We start from the raw sequence: 20,689 nt of genomic DNA on the forward strand, positions 1-20,689 counted from the left end.
GTCACTCATGAGTATAAGGCATTTTTATTTACACAAAAAGCAGGCAGGCATGTTGGGAGTTTTCTGATTCATATTCTGGTATCGCAGCTCATTTTTAGAAAGACGTGACATCAAGTGGGACCTTATAATACATGTTAGGATGCCCTTATCCTTTTCAGGGTGGAACAGCTAATGAGGGGAAAGAAAATAAAGGTTTTCAAAATGACGCTAAAGTCACCTGCTGTTTGCAGCATGGGACCATCAGCATGAATGCCACAGCTGATGACCCTGAGCTGTGCATAATAATTTTTTCAAATAGCATCCATTTGTTTTTTTAAACGTGCAAAATCTTACACACTGGGCCTTTTAAGTATCGATACTAACCAGGGACCTTAAACCTCTCCAGCCGATTAACAAAATGCACAACTAAAATGACTTGCTGCTTGGGTATACAAGCATTTCTTCAACTGGGAGTAGTCGTGAGTGATGTGACAACACCAGCCCAACCACTTGGAATTGGGCCGGCTCGAGCAGTTTAAAGCCTTAAGCACCTACTGAGATGTGTTCTGCGGGAGCGGAGGCCTCTGGACAGCCACGGTGCTGGATTCAGGCTCACCCATGTCTCGCACCGTCACCGCTATCCCATCATCCCGCTCCTCCTCCTGTCAATCAAAGGCTCGCCATCGAGGCTTTTTGAAAAAGAAAAACAAACAACCTCAGAAGTCGGTGCTAGAGTCCCATCTCTTCATCCAGCAACTTTTCGTATGTTTCACACTCATCCAGTGCGTCTTGCTCAGTTTGCCGCTGTGTGAGGGGACCTGCTGGAGTGGTCAGGGGGGATCTCCCCACCTCCCCCCACGCACTGGAAAGGTCTTTCACAACCTTCAGTGCCAGATGCGTTTCCTCCACTCCTGCCTTCACTTAACACCAGAAACGATCCCTTCCAACATTCCAAGGGGAGGTCAGTGGGCGTGGGCGACACATGTTTTATGTACAGTCCCAGCGTTACTGGGCAACGTGAGATTTTGTACCTGACGACGACTCCCATGTTTTGATCCCCTTATGGCCTCTTTGCAAGGCGGCCTATCGGATTCAGCGTGCGTGCTTTCGTTTTTTCTTCCTCTAAAAGATGACATCTCTGTGTATCGTCGGTGCCTTTGTCAGGTTCAGTTGGTTGGACTTGTCTGTCTGCTGCCATTTCTTCTTTTCTTTTTTCAAAAGACTAGGGTCTCTCTTTGCTCTGCTCCTGGTCACAATGACCCACTGGGAACATGCCTTCTAGTCCGGAGGGTCACTACACAGCTACAACTACAAATATGACTCAATGTTTTTTTTGTTTTTTTAAGCATCATCAATGAATGCAGCTCTTACAATCAGCAGACTACTGTCTTTAAAACTATACACACAGTGAAAAGGCACCCTAAACATCTCTAATGGGACACAAACTGGCAGACGATGCATTAATGTACAGAATTTACACGTATGTGTGCAAACTCTGGGTGTGCGCAGTGACACGCCCAGAAATTGGACGGGCTCAAGCTTCTTGCTTTGGTGGTGGGTCTGTGGGACAGCGGCAGAAAAAGCAACCTTGTGTTTGACCAATGCTTGTTCATCTATTCTGTGGTCGTCTCAATGTTTAATCTTGAATAAAGCTACTGTTTGTTTACAGCAACTTGGAGACGTGTGTGTGTGTGTGTGTGGCATGCACAAAAATTGGTAATTTGGGAGTTTTTTTGCATTTAAAACATAGTTTTTAAATGTGCAAACTTAAAAAAAACAAAACAATAATACAAGTAACTTTTCAAATTTTGATCATAAAAAAGATGTGCAATCGAACTACCCCTGATGTAGATGTAGAATTTAGAGAAGATATTATGTTGGAAACATAAGAACAATATGAAAAATCTGATTAGTATTGAGGTGTAGTGCCAAATATCAGCCGCTAGAGGGCGTGTAACTACCATTTTGAAGTGATGCCCCGTTACCTTGCATGCGTGCGAGACGCGTTTACAAAATGTGTCCTGTTAACTGGCTGAGGTAAATTTAAGTATAGCAGCAGTTGCAGTCAATGCGATTGTATATCTGTATTTGAAACAAGAACCGAGTGGACGATAAGTTGTTCTAATTGGCTACTTCTTTTTATTGTCCATGCACGCATACTCACAGCTCCGGGGGGAATCAAGACTTTCGTGACGTCACAAAAGCCACTGATACCTCACTGTTACCAGCTACGAGCGGCAACACCCCAAGCCAGGTATTTGTTTCACCCTCTTGAGGACCACCCAGTTTCTCCTCTCCTTCTTGGCAGTAAACAGAGGGCTAAATGTGCTTTCTAGAGAACTAGCAACAACTATTTGTCCTCATTTAACGACGATTTGAGATGCGACTGGATGCCCCACTGGACTCCGGGATGGAAAAGCAGGCATCTGAAAATGGGTGTAACGTTACCCTTAAAGCCTACGTTGCAGCTCGCCAATTTAAAAAAAACAAACAAAAACAAAACAAAAAACAAGGCAGCGTCTCATCACGAGGTCACAAAACAGGGATGTTTGATTACTTTGGATGCTCCTTAATTAAAAACAAATATTGAGGCAAAAAAAACAAAACTATTCTATCAACGTGGGTACTGGCACTCGGGGGGAAAATCCTTAATTTCTTTTCCCCCTGTTCTAAAATATACGCGATAAGGGGCGGGCTACCCTTTTTTCTTTTTCTTTTTTTTCTTACAGTCTTACTAGTGAGGGGGTCACTGCGATGACGACGACTCTCCCTTTTCTTTTAACTTAGGTGACGCCTCGGGAGTACGTTTTTCATCACGCAAAAACAAACATTGTGGGGCGACTGGAAAATTGCCGCGGCCGTTCTTTTTCATAAAAGGATAGGCGTCTTGTCCAATGGCGAGGCGAGTATGCGTTTGTCCCCGCCCACCTTTGGCTCTTGAGGGCGGCTGGACTAATCAGCGCTCGCCTCCGCGCGTTCAGCCATTTTGTAAGAAAATCAAGCAAGTCTGCCGCCCTACCTTCGCTTCAGACCTGCAGTTTTTTTTCTTGTGCAATGGACGGGTAAGTGCAAAAGAACGAGACTTAAGACTATTATATTGCGAGCCGATTCGACTTCGCCCAGTTTTTCCCCTCACACGCGGCCGCCGTTTGAGATAACTCGTCGTTTTACGGGCCTCTTCGCCAAAGCGCTAAATCAGGAAAAAGTTTCGAAAGGTTTTTTTTTTCTTCCCACCAAAACATGCAACAGTTAGCAGGAGCTAACTTGGTTAGCAGCTGCTAGCCCTCCTGCTAGCAGCAACTCTCGTCGGCAGTTCCGCCAACGTCAGAGCGAACTTGTTTTGTATTCTTTGAAGTCGATTAACCGAATGGAAAACGCGATTTCTCGGAGAATTGCATTCGGTGCGACTTCTTCGCTCGCGTTCTGACAAATTTGTGTCGTTCGCTCGACCGGAGGCGAGCGTTTTTGCTGAAGCCTGGCTACAGCGTACCTGGCCGTCTCGATTTCATGGTCGCTCGGGAGCGTTAGCTAAAGCAACGTGTCTCATTTCCGCATTCATTTGTCCGTTGAGTACCAGAGCCATGTTGAAGATGTCTGGCCATGAACATTTCACTGATTCAACTGGAGGCTTTGGCGCAGGGTTATCCGAACAGGGTAGGAGACACACAACGGCGCTCGATGTGTTTTTTTTTTTGTTTTTTTTTTGTCCTTTTCCCCCAAAATTGAGTTCAGCGTCGTACTTATCAAGCGGTATCCCACACGCGAGATCAGATAATAAACTGTTGCGCTGGGCTGATTTCATCAACACACGTAATGCGGAAAGTGCAATAGTGTCGTCACTTGAAAGCCAAAAGACGTTCCTTCTTTAAAGTTCATTTTAATGTTTTGGAACCGTCGTGTGTTGGATTCTATCTTTAATGTTAACGCAATTAATTCGTTACAGCCGCCTAGACGCTGACTTGTATCCTCTGGGATCCGGCTTCGTCCCTGAGCTTGAGTAAGTATTTTGTCTAAATTGTGCAATTTTTAATTTTTGTTCTTAGTTTCATTGTTTATTATTATTCGTGTTTTTAGTCGAGCAACCTCTGGGAAGTACACAACGTTCTGTTAAAGCTATTAACGAAATCGTATGCCTAAATCTTACGTTGCTTCCTAACTTTGTGTGTTTATCTTCACAGCGGTGTCCATGATATATCTGTTGGCACAAAGGTAGGCGGCACTTTTCTTTTTTTAATGTTTTTTCGTACTTGTTCTTTCGTCTCAATTGGAATTTCTGCTCTGTAGTATCAACGTTTAACCGTAACTTTGAAGATCTTTCAGCTTCTCGGCTGTCCACTTCAGATGTTTTAAAATATGCCAACTAATAACTTCTTTTTTTTTTTTAAATTGCTGTTTATAGTTACACTTCTGCAAGTTTGTCTTACTGCAACTGCTTTTGCTTGCAGCCTTTTGGCTTTGTGACTTTTTAGATGACTGACTTGGGAACATTTAGTTAAGGCGGGGTAGGAGTGAACGAGAGCTCTGCCAACATTGTGGACTTGAATAACATGGTCTGTCACTTTGCAAGAGCTTCCTGTGTCATTATAAACGTGCAAAGCCATTTTGTGTGCATTTATGACGCCCTTTTGCAAGATGATCGCAATAGGTGCACAGAAGCCACACGCAAATTTGATGTTTTTTGTGGTGACAAAGTGTGTCGGCATATCTAAGGTGGAGCTTGTTTTTTGGGAGTGTGTGTGTGCGTGCGTGTGCGGTTTTGTTGAGTAAATTAAAACTTCCTGTTTGCGCCAAGTTCCGTAATAGCCAGTTGGCATCTTAGGAATCATAGTAAAGCAGCTCAGCTCCGGCTCTTAATGTTTAAGCACTCTCATTTCACAAGTCGTCTCACAGGACTTGTTGATCAGTTTAAGCGATACGAAAGTATTGTTGAGCGAGCTGTTTACGATGTTGCGTAACCAGGAAGGTGGCCCTCCTACGCGTTTGTATATGTAAAGTAACGATGTGTGTCGACTTGTTGAACGCGAGACACATTTTTCCTTTGTGGGCAAACTGCTCGTCGTGAAGTTGTCTCAATGAAAAGGCCACTTGTAATTGCTATCCTTGCTCACAGGGCATGGGTGTGAGTGTGTAGGCGGGGGTTAGTTGGACTTAATTTAGGGTCCTATACATTCTCCCTCACAGTCCTGGTCCTCCTAAGCATATGGTTTTACTACACGTTGCATTTCCTGACATTATTTAACACTTTGAAGGTGGCATATGTATCGAGGGAGGTTCACTTTTTGCTACTTTCCAGTATCCACCGGTCTTTAGTTTGGTCGTGTTTTCTGGATTTGTGACGCTGACCTGCGGCAGCGTGCAGCTTCACTGGAATCCCTAATTATTTCGTCTGGGAAGAGAGTCTGGCATTCTGCGGTTGCATTCCAACCCCCCCTCCCCTCCCTCCCTTCACTCCCCAATGGAGAGGAACGTTGCCCTGCCCCCACCACTGGCAAAGGTGGACCAGAGTGAACATGCTTGCCCATACCTGTTCTTTCCTTTATGTTTTTAAAGGAAGAACAAAGTCCACATCAAGGCCACTTGCAAATGCAAACACACACATTAAAAATGAATAACTTTCAGGAGCGTCTGAAGTTTTCTTTTCTTTTTTATTGCGTAGACACGGCAGGTTGCGTTCCCCGTCTTCCCGAAGTGCATTCTAAACCGAGTTTACTTTGACATAAAGAGCAATATTGTTACCTTCAGCTTGTGTTTATTTGAGGTTCAGTTCTCCACAGTCCACTGCCATTGTCAGTAAGAGGAAGCTGTTCAATGGTTTTGGTATGTGGGCCAGTAATGTGTCATCTGTGCTTGAAGGTTGCTATTATATTGTCGGCGCTCCGAGCAAACAAAGGATGTCACCCAGTCGGCACACATTTATGGCTTTTTAGTCGGGGAAAACTGGGCTTTGGGCCTCAGGCTGCAATCAACAAGTCCCTTTGTCCTTTGCTTTTAATGTGCCTTTTTACCAAATCCCTTTGTACTGTTTAACTATGACATATTCTTTTGAAGTAGTTTACTTATTTCTTCATTTTTGCTTGTGTATCTCCTGCAAGCTTACTATCTTAGGTTTGTGGTTAAAAATAGAAATGAGGAAGTGTGAGCGAAAACAAGTTCTGTAATTGAGAAGTTAACATCAGTCCACAAGAGGAAGTTAAGCAGCGCTCTGGACGAAGGCCTCATCTTTCTCCCTCTTCCTGTTTGGAGTTGGTCTGCTGACTGATAATGCAATACAGCCCGCCCACAGCCACTGAGTCAGGCTGGAGTCATTTCCTCCATTTCTCAAGGCTGGCATTTGATCTTGGCACATTAATCAGACTTGTGTCTTTTTAAAGCTTTTATCCAACAAACAGGAAGATGCTGCCTTTTCTTTGGCCTCATACACGTGTGTCCTCTATGAAAAATACACCCTCTTAAATTATATACTATGTCTTAACATTATGTCATCCTCTTTTGAGAGTGGCCAATATATTTTCTGGATCTAATTCTAGGAAAAATCCAAAACAATGAAAACCTGTAGTGGCCATAATGTAGTCCCCAGATACCAGATCCACTTGAAAAAGCCATAGGAATGTCTCTTGCTGCGTAAAGCTGGCCTCAAAGTAAGGATAACTGAGCGGCCAAACCATCTGGAAGTCAAAGGGCAGTTATTCCAGCCCTTACTCTGCTGCGCTCTCACTCCACAGAAGGCCACAGAGACGTCAGATGCTCTTGTCATCTTAACTAGTTACTGTGCTGTTTTAAGACACTCTGCTGCTTGAACAAACTGCCACCTGGAGCCCTGCATCGCTAGAGAAGAATGTCGGCCAACCTGCACAACTGGGTGTCGCTAAAAGGCTCCGGGGCACTCCGGCTCACAGGCCGCCCCTGGGGTTCCATATGTGTGTGCGCTGCCGCGCAACAATGCCCCTAGTCTCAGCCCGAACAGGACTGTCATTGTAATGTGTAGTAGAGCTTAGGCTGCTGAGCCACTTCTTGTGACTGCTGTACTTCATCTCCCACAACCACAAACACATGGACGGCCCCTGAAACGGCACTTCATATCCCAGAGAGAGAATGAAAGAGAGAAACAGAGCTGTTTTGGTAGACAGCAAACTAGTGTGCGGCTGGTGTAACCTCGTTTCTTCAAATCCAGACATCATCCTTCTGCTGTGCGACAGTTATGAGAGGATGGGATGCACTGACAGTTGTTGTTATGATGAGCTTGTACTGCTGACTTCCATCTGTATGTGTGTGTGGGAGAAATGGATCCTCTTCAATTTGCTACAGTAGCCAGCAGCCTTTCAGCCAGTTTGACTTATAGTTTTTTTTTTTATTATCAAAAATAGTGACTTAGTTCCGGTGGTCAGGACGGTGGACTTTTTTCCTCAGTTGTGTTTGTGCAATCCTCTTTTGGTTATCGCATTACTTCCTGCTTTATCACACAATGGGCCGGTAACACGAGAGCCGCGCTCTCCACCTGCCTGGCTGTGCCCTCATTGATGTGCACCCTGAAGTGAACCATTGTTTTCTCTCGTCCTGCAGAGGGGATCTGACGAACTCTTTTCTTCCTGCATACCCAACGGGCCCTATATCATGAACGCAGGTAGGGTGGTTGCCATGGCAGAGGGTGAATCCTCTGTTGCATGTGCTTGTCGCGTCTGGTTTGTTTGTGTTGCCATGACAATCGATCCATTATTCAAGAAGAGCCACCGCCTTCTGTTCCCGCTGATTGTATCTGTGTTGTTTTTGTTTTGTTTTCTCCCCCCTCCCCCGTCCATCCCTAGCAGCTAATGGCAACGACCCGAAAAAATTCAAAAGTGAGGTTCGCAGCCCCAGTGTTCCGTCACGTGTGGTCCATGTACGCAAGCTGCCAAACGACATAAATGAGGCGGAGGTTATCGGACTAGGACTGCCTTTTGGGAAGGTTACAAATCTGCTGATGCTGAAAGGGAAAAACCAGGTGAGCAACCTGCATGCATGTCTTTGATTACCAAGCGCTTTAGCTCCCTGCATGACTGCTTCCTTTAGACAATGTTGTTTGTCTCAAACCTGCCATACCTCTTATTTTTTAAGGTCCTTATATTCTCACAGTACCTGTTAGCTGCAGTTCTGCATATAAAGGACGATTTATAACAGTCATTAAGTAGAAGTGCCTGGATTTAATGTGCAACAAGAAAAAAAAACAGCAAGACGTGCAAAATCACCGGCGATGCCTGGGCTGTTGTGGTCTCGGCAAGGATCTTTTATTTTATGCACAAGGGGGAGATCAATGTTTTTTTGCTCCCCAACCCCCACCCCCTGCAGGCCTTCTTGGAACTGGGCAGTGAGGAGTGTGCACAGACAATGGTCAGCTACTACTCCTCCGTCACTCCCGTCATCCGAAACCACCCAATTTACATGCAGTACTCGACCCACAAGGAGCTCAAGACTGACAACTCCCCCAACCAAGTGGTAAGACCTGAACCCGACACATCAACTCGGCACAAGCTTCGGTTTCACCTTTCCTCAAGTTTCAGCTATGCTGTATCAGATGAGCTGTTCATGAGTTTCACTCGCTTCCTTTCGCATGGGTTATTATTACACATTGCTAACTCAAGCCCGATGACGTCAAAATAAACATTTCTGCTGCGTTGCCCAATTAAAACATAAACCTTTTTATGTTGTTAGCGTGCCCAGGCTGCTCTCCATGCAGTCAATGCACTGCACGGCGGGGGAATGGGAGGCATGGCCATTGCTGCAGATGCAGGGAGCATCGCAGGAGCAGCAGCAGCCCAGAGCCCAGTGCTCAGAGTCATTGTGGAAAACCTGTTCTACCCCGTCACCCTGGATGTTCTTCATCAGGTACAGACTCATTTGAATCCTGAACGCCTTCCCCCTACCCCGCTTTGTAGAGAAGAATTTAAAATCTCGTGTTCATTTCCTCACTTTTTGAAGCTATGTAAATAAATCCTCTGAGCCCATTAAACACATTATCTCGACCGCACTTTGCAAAAGTGCCGCAGTAAATTGCTGCCTAAAGTTTTTTTTTTGTGCTCTCACAAAGAGAATATAATCATCTTCCCCTCCCGCCTCAGATCTTCTCCAAGTTTGGGACAGTGCTGAAAATCATCACTTTCACAAAGAACAACCAGTTCCAGGCTCTGATCCAGTATGCTGACGGAATGACGGCTCAACACGCCAAACTGGTAAGACGCGCACAGGGACCCGACTCGCCGCGGTGTTTCTGGCCTGCAAGTTGTCTTACGCCGCCTGTCTGTCTCTCAAGTCCCTGGATGGGCAGAACATCTACAACGCTTGCTGCACCCTGAGAATCAGCTTCTCCAAGCTCACCAGCCTCAACGTCAAGTACAACAACGACAAGAGCAGGGACTACACCAGGCCAGACCTCCCCACCGCCGATGCCCAGCCAGCCATGGACCCCCAGGCCATGGCGGCCGCCTTCGGTGAGCTTGAAATGACCGAGATGATGATGATGATGATGGGATTGTTTTTTTTGTCTTGTCCTTCAACATGATCGACGTGATTTCTCTCCTCCCCACTTGTTGCAGCTGCGCCCGGGATCATTTCTGCCTCTCCCTACGGTGCCGCTCACGCCTTTCCGCCGACCTTTGCCATCCAGCAAACGGGTTAGTCGACTCTGCTCTGAATTATTTCGATCAATTATGGCTCAGTTTGCCGTCGGCGTGCGGTTGACGCGACTCTGGCTCTTTGTGCACGGCAGGCCTGTCGATGCCGGGGATCCCCAGCGCCCTGGCCTCCCTGGGCATGGGCCACGGTGGCATGGCAGCTGCCGCCGCAGCCGCCAGCAGGCTCGGCCTCTCGGGCCTCGCACCCACTGCCGGACACAATGTCCTGCTGGTCAGCAACCTTAACTCTCAGGTTAGTCCTCCCCGCCCCGCCCGCCCCATTGTGTCTGAAGCGAGGCCCCGCAATGTGTTCAAATGTTAACGAGCTGCTCCATGTGTTATTTATGAACCCGGATCAAATTTGCCAAAGAGGCCGAGGTGCTTTGGAAACGCTGCCGCCGCTCCGAATCAGAAACCTTTCTTCCAGGACCTCTCTGTGTTTGACCAAACCTGCTGCGTTTCTGACCTGCCACTTTGTTTTTGCTCACTGTGAATTTTTTTAAGTTTATTCAAAGCACTAACTTCTTTATTTTAAAAACTTATCATTTCACATTCTTCATTTTGTCCCATTAGTTTGAATCATTCTTGAGTTGTTGGAGAGACAATATTACTTTTTTTTTTTAAGCGACACCGAGTGTAGAGTTGTCGCTCTGTAGCCTTTACAACACACAAGTAGGCACATTATTTAACGCAGCGATAAAGCCTTGACGTTAGACAGGTCAACCTCGATCAGCTCTTCCTTTAGTTAAATGACCTAGGATCAGAGAAACCTGTTATGCTGTACCTCTGTAGTGTAATCAAACATACCATGTAATTTTTAAAAGTACATATTGTCTCTGCCTTTTTCTGTATTCATTGTTAATCTTTTTTCTCTTCTTTTTCTCCTAGTGTTCCCATAGTGACAGTGCATTTTAATTTAGCCAGTTTTACTGTCTGAAGCACTACATTTCTTTGTGTATACTGACCTTGTTTTTTACCTTCTTTTTCTCTCTCTTCTGTCTCTGTCCCCCCTTTCCCCCTGTTTCTTTTGTTTTAACCCCCCCTCTCCTCCTCCCCAACTCGACTCTTGCCAACTGACTGCACGCCCCACAACCAATGCCCCCCTCCATCCCTCTGCCATTCCTTTTTTACTATTACAACCACTCGTCCCCTCCACACACACACACACACACCCCACCCACTCCCCCATTGTCTCCAATTTGGACGTCATCCACAAATTCAAACACAAAACATCAAAACGTCCCCATTGGCACACCACCAACACCTCCCCTCCACCATCTTCACCTCCTCCTCCACCACCACCACCTCCCTCTCATGCTCCCGTTGAATCTGCTTGACCTTCCTTCATCCTCTTCGTCCCTCATCTCCTCTCCTTCCTCCATGGTACTGTGGCCTTCCTGTGGACCTCGCTGCCTGTGGCCTGCGGACATGTCCCGACTCCACTCCACTGTCCTCCACTCCGCTCCGTCTTTTTTCCCCTGTCCCTTATTCCCCTACCCCTTTTTTGGCCCCCTGACCCGCTGCTCCCCCTGCTGTCTCTAAAGAGCGTTACGCCACACTGCCTCTTTATTCTTTTCGGTACGTTATCATCCTTTCATCTCCTTTTGTTATTACTACTGTTACCTTGCAAGGTGGGCATGTCTTGTCGTATGTTTTTTTTTGTTTTGTTTTTTTTTGTTTTTTGCTCTTTTGTTAAAAAAAAAGAAAAAAAAAGAGACATCTGATGACTAGTCATCAGGCTACCAGGATATGGAGGGTGGGGGTGTTGGTTGTTTTCCCTTTGGGGTTTGTACCACCCGTTTCGAGTGTGGGTTTGTGTGAGGAAAGTAAGGTGAGAGCGCCACACAAAGCTGCAGCATTTCATTTCATTTCTGACGGCTGCTTTTTTTGGCCGGCCAGCTGTAAACAGACGAGCCCCTCCGTGATTTACACTCAGAGTGCACTTCAAAGAGCAGAGCCCTGCAACAGGAATGTTGCCTTATTAAACCGGCATGTGGAGATGATTTTACATTGGCCTCAGGAAGGCTTGAAGTCAACTCTTTAAAATGGTAATCAGATAATAAAAAAATATCTACTTTTTTTTCTGCATTTGGCCTAAATTTTAGCAATACTGCTAAGGCATATGGAATGCTGCTGCTTTTTCTTTATAGTCATTGTGATTTGACACATCCAAGGGATTGTCATAGTATTTACTCTCTTTGCAGTTTGTCTGTTTTTATGGGTTTGTGCATGATAGGCCCCCCCCTCCCCCTTGCATGCCTCCCTCCCAATCAGCAAAACATTCTCCGCCGCTCTAGACCGATCAATCGAGTTCCACCTTTTTGATCCGTATTGACATCATTACCGCGCCCACGGCCGTCCTTGAGGCATTTTTCATCCTCCGACAAGATTTGCGTAGCTGTAGTTTTAGGTAGGTTTTAAAAACTAGTCCAATAATTAGCTACTAATAGCCCAGTTTGTCATTAGTTGCAGATTAATGTCCCTGATCTGATGGTTTGAGTTGTGTTGCTGTGGTTGGCTGTGTGGGCCCCCCCCGGTGAGACTCTTTGGTTCGTGCGTGCGTGTGTGTGTGTTGACGTCCTCCTCCTCACCCGCAGGTGTGTACGGCGATGTTATGAGAGTGAAGATCCTGTTCAATAAAAAGGAGAACGCTCTGGTCCAGATGTCGGATGGCACACAAGCTCAGCTAGGTACCTACACTCGCTCTCCCCATTCAGAACAACGGAGTTCCTCTCTCGGCTCTCCAGCTGTTTCTCAAAATCCACTTCCCCTTTGCCATTGAACCCTCAACGGAGTGTTTGAAACAGGCCGCGGCCGCTTGCTAAGCCACTCCTGTATGAAATGCAACGTGATCGTTCTCTTTTGAAGTGTTTTCCTTTGCGCTCCTTTCCCCTCTGCAGCCATGAGCCACCTGAACGGCCAGCGTCTCCACGGCAGGGACATTCGCGTGGCCTTCTCCAAACACACCACCGTGCAGCTGCCCAGGGAAGGCCACGAGGACCAGGGCCTCACCAAGGACTACAGCAACTCGCCGCTGCACCGCTTCAAGAAGCCCGGCTCCAAAAACTACTCCAACATCTTCCCGCCGTCGGCGACACTCCACCTCTCCAACATTCCGTGAGTGAAGTCGCAAGCCCCCCCCTGGCGCTCTGAAGACTTCTTTCACTCTATACGTCGTGTTTGAGATGCTTGAGGTCGTTTCGAATCTCGCTTGGCTGCATCGTTTCCCGACGAGGCCAACGGTTAAATAATAGAGCGGCGACTGCGGGTCCGCAAATTGTTTGTGTTCAATCTTGGTCTCTGTGTCTGCCGTCAGGCCTTCTGTGGTGGAGGACGACCTCAAGAGGCTGTTTGCCAGCTCAGGAGCCACAGTGAAGGCCTTCAAGTTCTTTCAGTAAGTTTCAAATGACAACACATGGATTTGATTAAGTGTATTTTTCTCCACGATCTGGCTCTTGCTCACTGTGTTTGTGGCCTTGCAGCCACTTGCGCACGGAAGCCGGTCAGTTTAGCTCGAAAGAAGAAGTGTAACGGTTTTAAAATCTGTTTGTTTTTTCTAGAAAAGACCGCAAGATGGCCCTGATCCAGATGGCCACAGTGGAGGAGGCCATCGAGTCCTTGATTGAGTTCCACAACCACGACCTGGGAGAGAACCACCACCTTCGAGTGTCCTTCTCCAAGTCCACCATCTGAGTGCCTGCTCCAGCTCCAGCTCCACCCCAGGTCTCGGCCACCCCGACGCTTCGCAGTGGAATTGGAAACCACAACTTCTTTTTATGGCGACAAATCTCTGCAGAATGTTTCTACCCCCCCTCCCCCTCCCGACCTAAAGCTCCCCGCCGCTCAGCAGTCACAGCCATCGATTCTGTATGTGGAGTTTTCATTTGGCAGTCCAAGGCACCAAATTATAACAGAAAGGGCCACTATTGTCTCATTTTTGGATTTGCCTCCCCCTGGTTTAAATTGGCCGTGCTAGCGAGCGCAGCACCGCTGGACTCTGTGCCCTTTTTTTTTTTTTTTTTTTTTTTTGTCCCCCCTTTTTTACTCAGCGAGTTGCGTTCAACTACTTCCCACCTTCATTAGCAAGTGCAACAGGCGGCGTTAACAACAAGGACCCGACGGTTAATTAAACTTTCTAATTAACTCCCCGCTTGTAGCCATTCAGGGTGGTTTCACAGAACCTCAACCCTTTATAATTTGTTGTTTTAATTCCAAGATTTTAAGCGGGCTGTAGAAGAGGAGGAGGAGGAGGAGGAGGGGGGAGCAACATTCTGCAGAGAAACACGAGGAACTGGGGGATTTGCTAGGAGGCCACCTGATGAACTGTCACTTTAGACCAAATCATGCGAGATAACCTTCACCGTGGACGTTTGCTCATGTGGAATTGTATCTACGCCAGACACACTTCAGCATTCCTTTTACTTATAATCGTTGCGTGAATATATCCGTGTGTTTGATGTTTTGCCTCTCTTTTTTTTTCTTCTCCTTCCTTTAAATTCCACTTTTGATCCTGTTTGGCCAGTCAGAAACAGTTTGAGACAAAAAGGACTTTTTTTTTCTGCAAAGGGGGTGGGGGGTTGCTCTCAGACCACCCAGCAGTTTATTCCTCTGTTAGCCGCGTTCCTCTGTTTTTTCCTTACTCGCTAGCCACCCGGGTTTTTTTTTTGGTCTGGTTTTTTTGCTTCAGGGGATCAATACCACTATCTGAAGTCGTTCAATCAGGAGCCGTTTCTCCGACTATCTTCTGGCTACAAATCTGTGCCTTATTTTCGCGCCCCACCAGGTTGCCTGAGGCCAGGCTTCATTCAGACAAGACGCGGTTCTCGAAAAATGCCTCTTTTTTTTTTCTTTTTTTTTGTCCCCCCCGCCCACATTCCCCTTTTTTTTTGTGATATGTTACCAGCGTTGTTCAAATAAGGGGGGAGTGGCTTATTTAATCTTGTGTCTCATCTTTACACACGCACACAATGTTAATCCAAGGATTTATATGCATATATTCCCACGATATATATGTAGAAAATATGAATGTAAGTCAGTTAGATGCCTAATATTTTTTTTCTTCTTTTGTTCTTCTTTCGCTAGGTGACATAGCTGTTAGGTGTTTAGCGGCGGCGGGCACGTTTCCGGCCTCCCTGCCCAGTAATCCTCCTTCACCTCTGTTTAGTCCTTGACTCGTCTGTGTTTTTGGGGCCTCATTTAACCACATTATGTTAATCTGTTTGCGGGGAAACGCGTTATCGCCTTCATTTACGTATATATATCTTTTTTTATTCGCGTTAGCAATTGTACTTTGTATCACCACATTGGAACAGCTGAACCGATAGCTCGAGCAGCGGCAGCTGGGTGCGACGATCGCAGTGCCTTGACGCGACGATGCTTTTTCCCACCGCCTCGGTCACTTGGATTTGTTTACCTCCCGGTCGGGTGCTGAGCCGTGCCTTTCCGCTTCTCTGTTCAGGTGTCGCCGCCTGCAAGAAGGAAGCTCGGAGGCATTTTGCATTTGAAAAAAAAAAATAATAATAAATCTGAGGCTGTCTTTAAAAAAAAAAAAAAAAAAGAAAGAAGAGGAAAACCCCAGTATATATATATCTATATTTTCTTAAATTTCAAATTCAGGAAGAAAAAACACAATAGCAGGGTGAGACAGAGCTCAGCCCTTCACTGTCTGTTGGGACTTTTTTTGTTCTGTCAACGCCACAGTCAGGTTCCTCTGTGCACTTTTCCTCACCAGGCTGCCACCATCACTCTGAAGTCTTAAATGTCGTCACATTCCTGCACGCCGCTCAGGCAGGCGCCAGTTTCCGTAGCCTCGACTGACACTGTAGTTTCGGACCCGACTCAGATCTTCTCTCTCACTTTCTATTTTTGTAAATTTGGAAAAAAAACAAAAAAAAAACAAGAGATAATGATTATGCATGATTTAACAAAGCTTCATGTAGCTGCAGACGGTTATTTTTTTCTTTATTTCTTCTTTTTTTGCTGTTTAAAGGACCAAAGTATCTTCTACTCCCTGCTGTTTTGTAGTGTTGTGATATCTTAAAGGTATTTGTCAGTTGTTTTTTTTTTTCCTTGGGGTGCGCCAGGCTTCTGCTTGTGTTTTCCAGATGCCTTACACAGATGTCGCACGATGTCGAAACGTCTGTTTCCAACTTATACTGTATCCGTGTTTTGTGTTTGAATTGAACCCAAGAGCCTTCTTTGCTAGAGATTCATTTAGAACGAGAACTCGTGGAACCGCAGTCTCAGCCGTGACTGTTGAAGTTTATATGCCTTTTGATTTATTTTTTTCCCCTCCCCGTTTGTCAAAAGCTTTTAATTTCCTCTTTTTATACGCGGGGGCGGGGCTGGGGTTCGTTGTACGAAGCGGGGGGTGGGCGGGCGGGGACAATGGTTGTACATATTCATGTTTTTGTACCACAGAATCCGTTTGGATTATATCAACTTTACGTTCAAAACATGTATATTTTGATAAGACATTATAGATCCTATATCCCTCGACGGAGCCTTTGGGGGAGGGGGGTTAAAGAGAAAAAAAAAACCAGAAAAGACAAAAAAGCTTTTTTTGAAACACAAAAACATTAAACCTATCTGAACACAGCCGTGTGTCTGTATGTGCCCCGCTCCTCCACCCACCCCCCAACCCCTCCTTTTGCCATTCTGTTCTTGCATCTTCTGCTGCCTTCAATAAATCTTTAGTTTGTTCCTTCTTTCATCTGGCCTCAGTTGTTTTCAGTCTGTTCTCTTCTGTCCTGTGAAACTCGCTGCTCTCTCAGAGGTTTTTTTTTTTTTTTTTTTTTAAACATCTTATAACATTTTCTGGATTTCTCATCCTGTTCACTGCTGGTGGGGGTCCAGATCCTTTTTTCCCCTTAAATTTAGTTAAACCCTGTTTTCTCTCCCAGCTTTGCACTCCTCCTCCTCCATCTTAAAAAATAAATAAATAAAAGAAATTGACGGCCGATCTGGGCCGGCCGCTATCTGTCCCCACCACCGAAGGCCTATACAACAATGTCACGCCTTAATTAGATATGCAGCGCTGGACACTGGAGGTATTCAGTGATTCTGAACACTCCCTCGTCCGAGCAGCTAAGCTCTGACCTTTCCGGCCGTCCGCAGGTCTGTCTCCCGTCTCATCGGAGAGGATCGGGGTTGCCGCGGTAACCGACCTCGCATCTCGCAAGATGAATAATTAAGTCCAAAGACGAGCGCGTCTATTAATCACATCTGGCAGTCGTGTTTATCGGCCGGGGTAGGGAGGATGCGGGAGGACGCGGGTCAAGAGTCCTCCCGTACCCTCCTGCGGCCACTGGGGGGAGTTGTTGCTCTCCGCTGAGAGCAGAAGGCGGCCGAGCAGAGGTGACTTTACCTGCCACTCACGCAATGTCAATAGTCAGTGGCTTAATCTCGAGTGCTTCCACAGGCTTTCTGGCAAGTCTCCCGCTTTTTTCCCCCCTCCTCTTTTCTTTCGCTCCCTCCTTTCTTCGACTTCCTTACAGAGAGCGGTGAGCAGGATTAACCTGAGATCTTCGCTGCCTTTTGAGCCACACGACAAGTGAGGAGGGGAAAGGAGAAACAGAATCCAGCGGTGCCCACCTCCTCCTATTTGTGACTTTAGAGGAGCTTGCCATTTAAAAAAAAAAAAAAAGAAATCCTAATACAATCCCCACACTCTGAGGCGTGCAGACTGGTGAGTATAGTGTGCTACATTTTGTGTGCAAATCCCAGCCTTCTGGCATCACTTTGCATAAATGCATGTGCGAAGATCTGAAGCGGACATCTCAACCCTGTGCACGCCGAATAAAGGCTGCACTTGGGTTGAAAGGCACCCCCACCACCACCACCATCACCAATGACAAATGTCAATACCCTTTAATTAACACCCTCGTCCAGGCTGGAAAAGGCAAAGGAGGTCTGGTGCATGGCCCTCAGATGCAGCCGTGATACCACGGAGGCTTGTTTACTTGCAGCAGCGCTGCTGAATCTCGCTGTAGCAGGAGTAATTTGGAGCAGGGGTGAGACGGCACTCTGGCTGGAATACGCACCGCCACTGCGCTGCAAAAAAAGAAAAGAAAAAAAGATTGCGTAATACGGGGAGGGAGGGGGGGAGAATGAGGAGAAGTGAGATGATCCAAGAAGATGTGTGATGTGGCGAGGTTATCGACTCCTGGAAGCAACGCGTCGAGATCTCTTTTAATTTAGTTTTTGTAAAAGGCAAGAAGTCGGGAACTGTGTCAGTGGCGAAGAGCGAAGCACTTTACTTTCCCCACGACTCGCTCTGAACTTGAAATCGTATGACACCCAAGAAGTGGAAAAAAACCCAACACAAAGCTGCATGTAGAACACGCTCGGTGGCAACATCCAAAACATTAAACGTCACCCCAGTTCGTATAGCGGCCCTGTGTGTGTGTATGGTGACACACACACACACACACATACACAGAGGCCTGGAGGTGATCCGGCAGCTAAATGGAACCATGCGGTCGTTGGGTGGGCGGGTGGGTGGGTGAGGGTCCCGCCACATCTGGCAGCATTTATTTACATTAGTACCGCAGCCTCTAATCAAGCAAATACTGGCACACGGCGACGGACTCCCACACAACTGCAAATCAAGCAGAGACTGGGTTTTGGTCATTTGGGGGGGGGGTTAAACGGTCTAAAGAGTCTCCCTGCTCGGTTTATAATTTGTCATGATCTTTCCCGCCATCACCACTGAGCACTCTGTGTGTGGAATCAACAGCGTGAAAGTGGATACACTTGCCTGATTTTGTGTTTTGTTTTTTTCTTTTTTTGATCTGGAGCAGGAGCAGGGAGCGACCTCATGTGTTTAGAATTTATGTCCCTCGTGGAGTTTAACTGCGTTGCAATCAGACCTGAGCTAGCTAAACGCCAGCGTTTAATGCCTCCTTTTTCATTTTTTTAAGAAGGCGCTTCTACTCGTATGCGCAATCATTTAGATTTAAGGTCTCCATAGTGGCCTTGTGTGTGTGTGTGTGTGTGTGTGTGTGTGTGTGTGTGTGTGTGTGTGTGTGTGTGTGTGTGTGTGTGTGTGTGTGTGTGTGTGTGTGTGTGTGTGTGTCCACATCCAGCACCAGCGAAATGGACTTTGGCCTGTTGTGTCTACCCTTTAAAAAAAAAAAAAAAAAAAAAAAAAAAATCCACCTGTTTACATATGCACGCCTCAGACAGCTGTTGAATAATTCATCCTGAGAGGGCGGACGACATGCAGCTGTATTTGGGTTATGGGGAGGCGGGTGGGAGGGTGGTGGTGGGTCGGGGGGGAAATGGGGGGGGGGGCACCGGTTCTCTTCCCTGTGTGCCTGGGTTCGTGCAACAGCCAAAAAAGAAATCCAGGCGTCACTTTACAGGCAGAACAAGGCAATGGCGGAAAAGAAAGTAGGACACTTTGCGTAACAGATCCAAGGGAGAGGCACAAATAAGAAGTGAGAGATGAAGCTGCAGAAACGCTGGCTTCCAAATTATAACGCTGGAAGGAGCGAGGCGTTTTTTCTTCTCCCGCCTCTTTTATTTTTTAACTTTTTTTTTTGGAAAGTTTCCCCTTTGATGTGCGTAACCTGGGCGCTGATAGGCTGTTGAAACAGCGCCCTGCACCGGGTTTGAAGATTGTTTCACAGCATGCAAATGAAGTTTGCCGTAATTTGTTTGTTTGATGCCATTCCAACCCTCCTCCTCGTCTTCCGCCTCCTCTTCCTCCTCCTCCGGCCAGAATCGGCTGCAAGGAGGATCGATCGACTCCTGACTCATCGGAACGTCTTCAAAGGTTCCGAATTCTGCGAAAATGCACCCAAAGCCGGTGCTTGCCAGCGATAAGACGCTGGCCCGTGGCTCCAGTCTGCGGCTGCAGCGTCGAGCAGCGAGTTCTGAATTCCATGGGAGTGAGCAGACAGCACAGCTTCCCACAGCCCGCGAAAAAAAAAAACCCCGCCAACGCATCCGTCGTCGCCGTCTGAGGAGCAAAAACAACTTTTATATTTCAATCAGAAATGAGGCGGCTGGGGCTGCGTTCAGACTGCAGGCGAATCTGATTACAATCAGATTATTTTTCAAATGCCATTTTTAGGGCTGACTGTCCACACTGTTTTGTTTTTTTTTAGCGAGTGTCCAAATGGGATCTGGCTCTGTTCAGACTGGGCCCCATCATTGAACCATCTGACAGGTTGCTGCAGCAACGACGTCGAAGCGGAGGCGTCGTCCAGCGCGTGTAGTGTGTGACGTCATGTCATTGCGACGGCGGCAAAAACTGAATGGACTTGTTGCGATCCACGCCCTGGAGCTTGGCTTGAATGGAGCTGCAGTATCTCCCCACAGACTGATGAGCCAATGAGTTTCCTCCTCTGTCCAGGGACTGCTGATTTCCTACTTCTTCTGTCTGCTCCATTACATTACAGCTCCGCACCTGGAATGGCGCTCTCTGGTCTGGTGCGTTGAGTCTTGCGTTGAAACTACCTCCCGAAAGTTGCTTCGATCCGTTTTGGAAAAATCGGATTGCATGTGATTTGCGACTGTTCAGACTACCAAAGAGCCATCCAGTTTCAATCTGGATGGGCTAAAAATCGGATTTTGGCTGGCGGTCTGAACTACGGCCCATATGCTGCCGTGCCGGACTCCTCTGTGGTGTCCGGTAGAGAGCAGCTGACTGCGGAAAGCCACTGGACCCTTAAAGTCCCACTTAATGAAAATTGACTTCCTTATTATATGTGCCTTGTTTGCCTGAATCCCCACCTACACACTCACACACACACACAAATGAGAAGATGCCACCCTTCTTTGCTTTGTGGAACACGCAGATCTTGCCGTTTGTGATGTCACAACGTGCGCAGCTGAAACTGATGCTTTGTGGACGGTCCAACAGAGCATAAACATTCAGCTGGAAGATAAACCTGCTGTAAACAGAGAGCTAAGTACTCCGCTGTTGGGTTTGGGTTTTTTTTTTTGCGGCCATCTGCAGTGTCTCCTTGCACAAGTAATCATGCAAGTCTGGGGTGGAAAAACAACAGATGTGAGAACTGCATATGGCGTTAGGACCTCCTGATGCACAGGAGAAAACG

At 46.8% G+C, this 20,689-nt stretch overlaps 1 protein-coding gene across 1 annotated transcript; it reads left to right on the forward strand.

The window, feature by feature from the left end:
- Nucleotides 1-2,915: 2,915 nt before the first annotated feature.
- On the forward strand, nucleotides 2,916-16,220 carry LOC142886191 (polypyrimidine tract-binding protein 1-like). The gene is made up of 16 exons (XM_076023148.1): nucleotides 2,916-3,041; nucleotides 3,923-3,976; nucleotides 4,158-4,188; nucleotides 7,540-7,600; nucleotides 7,782-7,957; nucleotides 8,302-8,448; nucleotides 8,665-8,838; nucleotides 9,072-9,182; nucleotides 9,263-9,445; nucleotides 9,539-9,623; nucleotides 9,719-9,876; nucleotides 11,168-11,201; nucleotides 12,221-12,313; nucleotides 12,524-12,740; nucleotides 12,940-13,017; nucleotides 13,184-16,220. The coding sequence occupies exons 1-16, from the start codon at nucleotides 3,034-3,036 to the stop codon at nucleotides 13,314-13,316; spliced, it is 1,743 nt and encodes a 580-aa protein (XP_075879263.1). The 5' UTR covers nucleotides 2,916-3,033; the 3' UTR covers nucleotides 13,317-16,220.
- Nucleotides 16,221-20,689: the final 4,469 nt, after the last annotated feature.

Source organism: Nelusetta ayraudi, unplaced genomic scaffold (assembly GCF_046127955.1).
Source record: "Nelusetta ayraudi isolate G7.1 ecotype Tasmania unplaced genomic scaffold, CSIRO-AGI_Nayr_v1 ptg000015l, whole genome shotgun sequence".
NCBI classification, from domain to species: domain Eukaryota; kingdom Metazoa; phylum Chordata; class Actinopteri; order Tetraodontiformes; family Monacanthidae; genus Nelusetta; species Nelusetta ayraudi.

Bases quoted from the DNA above. Each gene is read 5' to 3' on its own strand.
- LOC142886191 (XM_076023148.1), top strand. The intron at 3,977-4,157 runs GTAAGTATTTTG...TTATCTTCACAG, and splicing joins GGCTTCGTCCCTGAGCTTGA to CGGTGTCCATGATATATCTG. The intron at 13,018-13,183 runs GTAAGTTTCAAA...TGTTTTTTCTAG, and splicing joins AAGGCCTTCAAGTTCTTTCA to AAAAGACCGCAAGATGGCCC.